This window comes from Tetrahymena thermophila (assembly GCF_000189635.1).
Source record: "Tetrahymena thermophila SB210 genomic scaffold scf_8254650, whole genome shotgun sequence".
Lineage (NCBI taxonomy): Eukaryota > Ciliophora > Oligohymenophorea > Hymenostomatida > Tetrahymenidae > Tetrahymena > Tetrahymena thermophila.
This window is the reverse complement of record NW_002476418.1, coordinates 957,273-968,542: the sequence shown is the minus strand read 5'-3', so window position 1 is coordinate 968,542 and position 11,270 is coordinate 957,273. Positions and strand designations below refer to the sequence as shown.

Below are 11,270 nucleotides of genomic sequence, written 5' to 3'. Positions count from 1 at the left end.
TTAATAAAAATACAAATAAATAAGTAAATTATTCTAGTCATATAGTCATATGGTAAATATAGTTAAATTCAATCTGAATTTTTTTTTAAATTAAAGCTATTATTTATTCACATTTAAAATATTATAATTTATTTAATGATTATCAACATTTATTTTTAATATAGGCTTAAAGTAAATATTACATTGTTAATATTTTTTATTTTCAATTTAAGAAAATTGAGATGGGTGCATTGTTTTTATATGATCGCGGATACTTTTCTTTTATCCTTGAAATTGACAAAATTAATTTTGTAATACTAAAGAATTAATTTATTAGTTTGTATTATAAATTAATAATATTGTAATTTATATTTTACATATTTTAATTTTTATAATTTACTTAAACTTAAAAATAATAATAAAATATATTAAATTATTTTAACAATTTAAATAAATTTTTTATATAAAATCAAATTAAAAAATTTATACAAATCAATAAATTTAGTTTTGTCATAAATTAATTAGAGCAAGTTTTATATAGGTAAAGACAACTTTTTAAATTTGTAAAAATTATTAATTCTTTTATTAACAGTATATATATAACAATTATTTAAAAATTAAATGAATGATAACTATTGTTAATTAAATTAAATAGATATATAAATAAGTAGAATAATAATAATATTTATTTTTCAATAAGATCTATAGTTATTTAAAAATTATTTCCTAGAAGTTTAGAAATCATGGCAAGTAAATGCTATACCTTAGTGTATGGATTGACGGGATCAGGAAAAAGCTCATTACTAAATGTTTTGTGTGGTATGGATTTTACTTCTAAAAATAAAAAGCTTGCTTTCAATAAAACAATCTTTGATGTTTCAGCAGATTAAAAATCATTAACATAAAACTATCAAGAGGAATCCTTGAATAATATAAATATCAATTTTGTGGATACACCTGGATGCAAAGACACTGATATTTTATAGAGGATAAATAATCTTTATAAATTACACTCATACTTTAAGGCAGAGGATAACCTACAAAAATAATTTAAGTTCATATTTTTGATCAGTGAACCAGAAATAGTTGCAATAAGAGGCTAAGAAATTCGTATCCTAATGGATGAATTATTTCAATTATTCAAAAATATTGAAAGTTTTTAAGATTCTGCCCTTGTTGTATTCTCAAAAGTTCGTCCATATTCATTAGATTCAGAAGATTATTAAGAATAAATTTAATAATTGAGAGAAGATTTTCTGAAAATTTTGACTGATAACTAAAACGATTAAAGGAGCAAAAAGATTTTATAATTCTTCGAATCAATTTCTGAATAGAATTTTTTAACTTTTTCAAATCCTCATACTACAAAAGAATGTAATATTGTAAAAACTGAGAGAGATGCTATTCTTCATATTTTGAAAGACAAAATTCAATCTGTTAACAAAATAGAATTAAATACTGAACACAAACTGGATCATTAAGTGAAAGGATTTATGAAATAAAAATTTGATCAATTTTAACAATTGAAAAATGAAACAAATAAACTGATTTTTGATTATTTAGTTAAAGAAGTAATTGAAGAAGCTGAGAATAAACAAGAATTAAAAACTCAACAGCTGAAGCAGATAAAATAAGAAATTTAAGAATTTAAATGTTATAAGGATTGGCTTGAAAAAATAAATTGTTGTCCTCAGAAAAGAAAGGAATTAGAGGAACTCTATGACAATTTACTAAAATATAACACTATTGAGATATGTCCTAAAGAAAAATTTAATTTAAATGATGAGATTAAATTTATTGATCAAATAACAAATTAAATTTTTAAATAACTTGATGGATAGACTTTAACCTTGAAAGCATTTTATTTACACAGCTCTGAAATGGATGTAATTCTTAAAAATTACAGCAACTCTAACTTAAAAAAATTAATAATAATCGTAGAGCATGCATTTATTTTTGATTCAAAGTTATTTTCTTTTCATGGAGGGTAGTTAGCTTTGAGATGCAAAAAATTTATCATCTCCGAGTTTGCTCAAAAGATAGACTTATCAGGACAGAGGAATAATGATATCAATTATCAATTTAAATAAAATTCTGCAAAAAATGGTGAGGATGGGAGAGATCAGTAAAATGGGGAAGACGGAGAAGACGGTTTACCTGGAAATCCTGGTGAAAATGGAGGTTACTTTTTAATGTCTATTGAAAATATCTCAGGAATAATCTCTAAAAATAATAACATTTTATAAGTAGATGTAAGTGGAGGTTAAGGATATGATGGCTAAAATGGAGGTAATGGTGGAAAAGGAGGAAAAGGATAAAATGGTGATTTGGAAGGTATTTAATAGAGAAACCAATCCTATTTGAAATATGTAGCAGATGAAACAGGAATTCTTAAAAATGTTCTTTCATTAAACAAACAATATGCGTTTTTTTATGAATCTTAAGGTTAAAAAGGATTTAATGGAGGGAATGGTGGAAAAGGAGGATCTGGTGGTTTTTAAGGAAATCATGGAGGTTTTTAGATTATTTCATGGAATGAGAGCTAAATCCAGAGTTTACTTATCTAAGAAATAAAAAGAGAGGGACTTAAAGGCGAAGATGGAAAATGTGGTCAAGCTGGTCCTGGAGGAGAAGGGGGGGAAAATGCTTTTGGAGTTTATAAAGATGAATATTTTTTACCCACATTAAGAGGAATAACAAATGAAATGAAAAAATTAAAAGAAGAGAAATCCTAAAATAATAATGATTTAGTTGATGTAGGAAATGTGGCTTTAAGCGGAGCTACAACAGTAGCTTGGAGTTTAGCTGTTGGAGAAGCTGCAGTTACAGCAGGTGTGGTGAGCTTAGCAAGATTTGTTGCCTTGCCAGTTGGGATAATTCAAGGAATAATGAGTGCTTTTATGGCTACATAAAATTCTGAATTTATAAAAGAACCATAATATTATGGACAAGCAGATTAAGGTGATAAAGGAATTTAAAATAACTCCCTCAATAAAAAAAATCTTAAAGATCCTGATACTAGCATTGGCTTTAGTGAACTAAAAGCGTTAATAAAAATGAATTGAAATACATATATCAAAATAAATTTGAATTTATATTTATTTGATGATTATGTCGCAAATACAAACGAATAAGTTGTCAAACAAATTTATACTATACTAGTATTTAGCTTATTCATATTATCTTAAATATATATGGTATTATTTTAACTACATTAAAATATTTAAAAAATTTTTTTTACCAATTGATAACGTATTATGGTTATTCTTATTTTCTTTGAAAATAAAAAATATTTTTTTATTGAAGAATTTATAAATAAAAGAAATTTGAATAAAGAATGATTATGATTTAAAATATTTAAAAAAAATAGGATAACTTTTTTATAAAAGAAAGCATTAGATTTTAATGATATTTTGAAATTATTAAAAAGAATGTGAGATAATCCTTTAATTACAAAAAAAGAACTCTAATAAATGCTGGAATAAATAAAAAGTATTTATATGTGTAGACTCTTGTTAAATATATTAAAGGCTAAACAAAAAATCAAATTAAAGCCACATTTTTTATTTATATTTGATTAAATATTGGAAGGAAATTAGGGGTAGGAGCACTAATATATACTAATTTTAAGGGCTGTTATGAAGCTTTTAAGCTTGAGCCAAAAAGCAAGCCTTCAATCTAGCAAAACCAAGCTCAGTTTTTTAAAATGGTCAAGTCTTGAAAAAATCTTGAAAGAGTCTAATTTAAAAAATAATAGATGTAAAAAAGCTTGATCATTTTAATTAATTAATTTTTTCCTTCATTATTTTATGATAATTTTTGTTAATGTTTTTCTTAAAATCTTTCTTTATTATTTTTTAACATATTTTTTAGTTAAATAAACTCTATATATAGAATATTTTTATAATAGTTTTAGCAATTATTTCAAAAAGGTATGTATACCTATATTTTATTCCTTTTTTTTATATTTTAAATTTAAATATTAAAAAAATATTTTTTGGATTTTTTACATTATGATTGATTTGCCTTTGGTTATCATCAATCTTTGAAATTTAATCTATGACATAAAGTAATGAAAATAAAATCATCTATTTTTATTTTTTCAAATATGGTTGTATGAGTATTTAGTGAATTCCCATGTAAAACTTGTTCGTTTTTTGATATTAGAATATTTATTTCTAAATTCTAATTAATAAAAATTCAAAGGACCATTAACATTAAGACGAATAAAAGAGCAATTATTTTAAATATTAATACAACTTTTTAGGGATAAAATTCCATATAGAGGCATAAACTGTCAAAGATAATGGGGAATATACTCCACTTCCATTTCTATTATAAATACGTAATTAATTTTTCCATTAACTACTTTCTATATTCTATAAAATTAAAATTTTTGTATTCTAACTCTAATTAAAAGCATTAATCCATTCAATATTCTAAATGAATGTTAAATAAAACACTTTTATTTTTTAAATTTAGCTACATAGTCAACAAAAATGAAAAGGATAATGGTTTTATTTTTATGAGTTTTGTTATATACTAAGCATATATTTTAATAGAATAAATATAAATAAATATGATATAAAGTAACGAATATAAAAATCTTCTATTTTTATTTTTCAAATGTAGTTATATGGTTATTTAGTGAATTCTCTTGTAAAACTTGAATCCATTTTTGGATATTAGAATATTTATTTCTAAATTCAAGGTTATAAAGATCGAAATGACAATTAGCATTCATGTGAATAAAAGAAAACTATTTTTAATATCAATACAATTTTTAGTGAGAAAATTAAAAATAGGGACATATTCTGTGAAAGATAAGTTAATTCCCTTTGACAAAAAGGAAGATGAACCTGTCTTTCTTTCTATAAGTTTTCTTAATTGCTAAGTATAGATTTTAATTTAGTGAATTCGTATGACTTGAAAAGCGTCTATCCGTTTTTTGATATTAGAATATTTATTTTTTTTTTATTAAGTTGGAAGGGATTTCTTCATTCTTCAAAGACAAACAGATATATCATATTCATTATATAAATATATATACAAACAGTCTATTTTTAAAACAATAAGTTTGTTACTGGTATATTTAATTTTAGATAATTGATACTTGAAAGAGAGCTTCATTTATAATTAAACACAATGCATTTGCTTTTCCTACCAATTATTTATATGTATTAGTGGTACTTAGTTATTAGAATATTTATTTTTTGATTTTTAAATAATAGCAATGCCTTGAGTAAAAATTATAAATCGAAGAAAAACGAGATATAAATTAAATTATATTAAATTAAATAATAATAAAAAATAAGAAAGAAAAAAAAAACACAGTTTTTTCTAATTAATAATTACTCCTTAAAGTTTAGAACTCATGAACTCAAATAAATGCTATACCTTAGTGTATGGATTGACAGGATCAGGCAAAAGCTCATTACTAAATATCTTATGTGATAGTAATTTTAGTTGTGAAAAAAAAAAACTTGTTTTCGAAAATAGGAACATCATCTTTGAAGTTTCTGGAGATTAAAATTCTTAAACAAAAAATTATCAAGAATATTACTTAAATACTATCAATATGAATTTAGTTGATACACCTGGATGTTAAGACACTGATATTGAAGACAGGATAAACAATCTTTATAAATTACACTCATATTTTAAGTAAGAGGGTAATCAATAAAAACAATTTAAGTTCATATTTTTGGTCAGTGAGCCAGATCTAAATTCAAAAAGAGGCTAAGAAATTCGTATACTAATGGAGGAATTATTTCAACTATTCTAAAATATTGAAAGTTTTTAAGATTCTGTCCTTGTCATATTCTCAAAAGTTCGTCCATATTAATTAGATTCAGAAGATTATTAAGACAATATTTAATAGTTGAGAGAAGATTTTTTGAAAAATTTGATGTATAACTAAGGCGATTAGAAGAGCTAAGGCAATTTTACCAGAGTTTAACAATTCTTCGAGTCTGTTAATAAAAATAATTTTTTAACCTTTTCAAAACCTGGTTCTAAAAATGAATGTAATATTGTTAAAGCTGAGAAAGATACCATCCTTCATATTTTGAAAGACAAAATTCAATCTGTAAATAAAGTAGAATTAAATACTTAGCACTAATTGGATGCTTAAGTGAAAGTATTTGTGAAAGAAAAATTTGATTGTTTTTAAGCATTGAAAGAAGAAACAAATAAGCTGATTTTTAACTATTTAATTACTAAAATAGTTGAAGAAGCTGAGCTTAAACAAGAATCAAAAACTTAAAAACTGTAGCAGGAAAGATAAAACCTTACTAAATTTGAAAACTACAAAGCTTTGCTTCACTAAATTTAATGTAGCCCTCAGAAAATAAATGAATTAGAGAAACTCCATCTGTTTCTAGACATGTATAACAATCTTTAGCAAGATTTTAAAGATTAATTTGATTTAAATAAGATTAAATTTATTGATCAAATAACAAATTAAACTTTCGAATAACTTGATGGATAAACTTTAACCTTGAAAGCATTTTATTTACACAGCTCTGAAATGGATGAAAAGATTCTTAAAAAATATAGCAGCTCTAACTTAAAAAAATTAATTTTAATAATAGAGCATGCATTTATTTTCGATTCAAAGTCATTTTCTTTTCATGGAGGGTAGCTAGCTTTGAAATGTAAAAAATTTATCATCTCCTAGTATGCTGAAAAAATAGACCTTTCAGGACAAAGAAATAATAATATCAATTATTAATTTAAATAAAAATCTGCAAAAAATGGTGAGGATGGGAAAGACCAGTAAGATGGAAAAGAGGGAGAAGATGGTTTACCTGGAAATCCTGGTGAAAATGGAGGTTACTTTTTATTGTCTATTGAAAATGTCTCAGGGATAATCTCTAAAAATAAAAACATTTTAAAAGTAGATGTAAGTGGTGGTTAAGGATATGATGGCTAAAATGGAGGAAATGGGGGGAAAGGAGGAAAAGGTAAGAGTGGTGATCTGTTAGGTATTTCTTAGAGAAATGAATGCTATTTACATTTTGTATAGGAAATAACAGGTGCTTGTAAAGATATACTTTCCTTAAACAAATAATATTTGCTTTATTATTAATCAAGAGGTGAAAAAGGATTTAAAGGAGGAAATGGTGGAAAAGGAGGATCTGGTGGTTTTTAAGGAAATCATGGAGGTTTTAAGATTGTTTCTTGGAATGAGAACTAAATTCACAGCTCCCTTATCCAAGAAATAAAAAGGGTGGAACTTAAAGGAATAGATGGTAAATGTGGTCAAGCTGGATATGGAGGAGAAGGGGGAGAAAATGCTAATGGAATTTATAAAGATGAATTTATTTGTCCCAGATTAAGAGGAATTGCATCAAAAATGAGTGAATTTAAATAAAATAAAACAAATGATTTTATTGATAAATTAAAAGAATATGAAGGCACTGCAGCAAACTATTATGTTAACGGAGCTATAGCAATTACTAGTTTAGCTTCTGGAGAAGCTGCAGTTTCAGCAGGTATAGTGACATTAGCAAGATTTATTGCCTTGCCAGTTGGTATAACTCTATCTACCGTTCAAGGATTAGTGAGTACATATATGGCTATGAATGGTAATGGATTTATAGATGGACCTCAATTCCGTGGTAGAGCAGAAAATGGAGACAAAGGAATTTAAAATTAGTCCCTCAATATAAAAAATCTGAAATATCCTGATAAAACAAACTTTAGCTTTAGAGAACTAATAAAGCATGTGTAATAATCATAATGAATTAAAATACATATATTTAAATAATTTGAATTTATTTCTATTTAATAATTATGTCACAAGTTCAAATTAATATAAATTGTAAATCAATCAAATTTATAAAATGATATTGAACATATTATTCATATTATTTTAAATATTCTATTATTATTACTACACTAAAATATTTTTAAACGTTTTTTACAAATTAATAATATATAAAACAAAAAAATTTGTATTAAGCATGATGACGGTTATATACATTTAAAAAATTATATGATAAATTTATTAGAAAAAAAGATGATAATAGTGATATTTAGAAATTATAATAAGTAATGTGGGATCGATAATAATCTTTTAATTATTAGAAAAGAATTCAAATAAATGCTTGAAAAAATACAAAGAACTTAGTTGGGTAGATTTTTGTTAGATATATTAATTACAGTATTCCCTCCAACCTTAGTCATCGTCTTTTGTCCAAAACAGGCGAGGTTTTCAAAGAAAAGTTCTTGATTATATTCTTAATTTAGTATTTTTATTCCTAATATTTACTAACTTTCTACTTAGATTTAAATAATAATAACTTTAATAGAAAAATTTAATAAATAAATTATAATTTAGCATTCAAAATATTATTTGATTTTATTTTACTTTAATTTTATTATATATTTTGATTTTTTTGTAATTAAAATATTTATTTGTCATAAATACTCACCTGGTAATAAAAAATGAATTCTTATAAATTTAAGTTTTTTAAATTAAGCCTTTAAGTATGTTTATTCTTATCTACAATTTAAAAATCTCAGAATTCATGTTATAAGCAATTTAACAGTGTAAAAGTAATTAAGAAGAGTTTTATAAATTTTGTTTGAATTATTAGACCAATTAAAATTAAGTATAAGTTAGTATAACTAGCATTATCAGCTCTAATATTTATCATCCAGCAGATAAACAAAATATCTACTCAGCATGATCAACTAATTAATGTAGATAATTAATTACAATAAACTTTGATGACGAGACTAATATCATATCTATCAATCAAAACAAGTAAATTTTCAAATCAAAAAAATTTAATCACAATATATTCTAAGATCAATTAAACACGAATAATAAATAAGTGATAGAAATCACTAATAATATAAGCAACATACATAAAAATTAATTCATAATAAATAAATTGATATAGTAATGTAAAATAATATTTTTACAATATTTTATTTAATTTTTTCAATAAAAAATTTAATAACTAATTAAATTGTTCAATTTTTTATTTTAAGGAGTATGTATTAAAACTATCTAATAAAGTTATAGAAAATTAAATATTTCTCTTGTGAAAAAAAATAAAAATATTTAATTCTATTATAATTATTTTACTTGAAAAATTAATGTTTTGTTTAAAATCCATACATGTTTTTTTTCAAATATAAATATCAAATTATTTTTTTTAAAAGATCTAAAAGCTTTTAAAAATATTACTAGATGGTTATAGTAGAGTAGCTGATATAATAATTCTTAATATAGGAAATATATGGCATGTATACTAATATATAAATGCATGTATGTATATATATACCTAAACATATGATATTAACCATAATTATCTTTAGAAAAAAGATGAGAAATATATTATAAATTAAATACTATTGTTAAAATAGATAAAATCCAATAAATATTTTTTATTCATCAATTAAGCAAATCACAAAATAATTTAGTAATCCCTTTTGAGTTGAGGTTTTTTCAATAAAGTTTTTAATAGATAAATGAATAATTAATAAATATTATTTTCATTTATCATTAAAACACAATATTTAAATATACCTCATGTTTGAAAAAAATAGGTTTATGAGTTAAATAATAATTTTTTCATAAAGAAGATAGTTTGATGAATATATTTATTTTGTTTAAACGCTATAATTCAAATATTTTTTTTTCTATGATATGGATATATTAGAATATTCATAAAATTAGGTATACCGTGGTTTCTCATATATTATGGACGCCATATATTAAGGACTTTTTTCAATAAATTGTGAATTAAGGACTAAATTTGATCAAAAGTTTTTATCTGAATATATCCTTAATATATGAGAAACTACGGTATATTATATATTTATTTACCTATGTTAGGATTTTTTATACCATCTATTATTCAAAAACTGATTTGATTTCATTTTATTAAATTAGATGATTTAAAAAGACATGAAATATTCAATTTAAAAAAAAATATTTTGAAACTTTTTGATAGGAAGATTTTGTTAAAATAAATTAAAATCAAAATACAATAAAAATAATTATATTTTTAATACAAAATTTATTAAAACAATATACTCACTTTTTCATTAAAGCTTTTATAGTTTTGTTAAAGCGTTGTATTTTATATAAAAGTTAAAAAATAAATTTTTATTATTTTTAATTTTAATCAGTAGGAAGTAATAGGTGGGACAACAGTGGGATAAGAGGCAGCATTAGCAAGACCGCAAGTGTTACCGTCAGCAAGTCTAATATAACCTTATTCACCCCAGCTGGTACCCCATGAGTTCTTAACAAGCCAAGAACCTTCAGTGCTGTTAAAACCTACCAAAAGGACACCATGGTTAAGGTTTTAACCGCAATTTGAGAAGATACCACTATTGTACAAATACCAGTATGAAGCATCAACAGCAATAGAAAGGGGTTATTATTAAAGATATTACTTTAATTAGACAGTGTTACCACTTTCAACATCAGTGTAGTTGCTAAGAGAGTAGAGAACTCCATAGATTTCAGTTGAATTGCAAGCTTAGTCAACAGCAACGTAAGGATAGTTAGAATTGGTAGTTAAGGGACTTTCTTCGATGTATTCAAAAGCGTTGTCCATCCAGCCACCACCGCAACCGTAGTTGGTTGCAGAACAGTCAACCAATTATTATTCAGACAAATCAATAGTTTGGTTGGCATAACCAGCAATGATAAGGGCTGATTCAACTGAACCAGTGGTAGAGAAAGCCCAACATGAACCGCATTAGCCTTAGTCCTTAACAGCAGAGACTTTTCCTCTAGTAACCCAGTTAACATCATATTGTCCCTTAGGGGTAGATGGGCTTGAAACAGTAGCATTTACGTTACGTTAAACTCTAAGAGTTAAGTAAGTAGCAGCGAACTCTTCTTCAGTCAAATCGAAGAATTAGGTAACACCAAAAGTACCGGTAACATCAGACAAAACTCTTAAGTAGTTAGAGGCGAATACTTGTAATCTGTAGGATTCAGTGATAGGATCAGCGTATCTCTTATTGAATCTGCTCTTGAACAACTTCCATTGAATGGTAATATCGTTTTCAATATTCAATCTTAGGTTAGAAGATTAATTTGAAAGTAAGTAGAGAGTGCTACCGAGAGCTAGAACTCCGGTAAGAACAAGAAGTAATTTGTTCATTTTTAAATTTTGTTTTATTTATTAATATCAAAAAATTGAATTTTATTATTATTATTAGATTTATAAAATACAAAATAGATTTGTGTTTTTAAAGTTAAAATTTTAGAATTTATTTATTTGAGCTTTGTAAGCTTAGATGGATGTATTGTGTTG

At 24.2% G+C, this 11,270-nt stretch overlaps 2 protein-coding genes across 2 annotated transcripts; one reads left to right on the top strand and one right to left on the bottom strand. All coding sequences in view use genetic code 6, as the record gives it.

Moving 5' to 3' along the window:
• Nucleotides 1-722: 722 nt before the first annotated feature.
• On the top strand, nt 723-7,726 carry TTHERM_00079390 (50S ribosome-binding GTPase; the record flags this gene model as incomplete). The annotated part of the gene is made up of 2 exons (XM_001015780.3): nt 723-2,493; nt 7,146-7,726. 2 exons carry the CDS (start codon nt 723-725, stop codon nt 7,724-7,726), a joined length of 2,352 nt encoding a protein of 783 aa, XP_001015780.2.
• Nucleotides 7,727-10,124: 2,398 nt separating this feature from the next.
• On the bottom strand, nt 10,125-11,117 carry TTHERM_000079389 (papain family cysteine protease; the record flags this gene model as incomplete). Its single annotated transcript, XM_012797576.1, has 1 exon — nt 10,125-11,117. One exon carries the CDS (start codon nt 11,115-11,117, stop codon nt 10,125-10,127), a length of 993 nt encoding a protein of 330 aa, XP_012653030.1.
• Nucleotides 11,118-11,270: the final 153 nt, after the last annotated feature.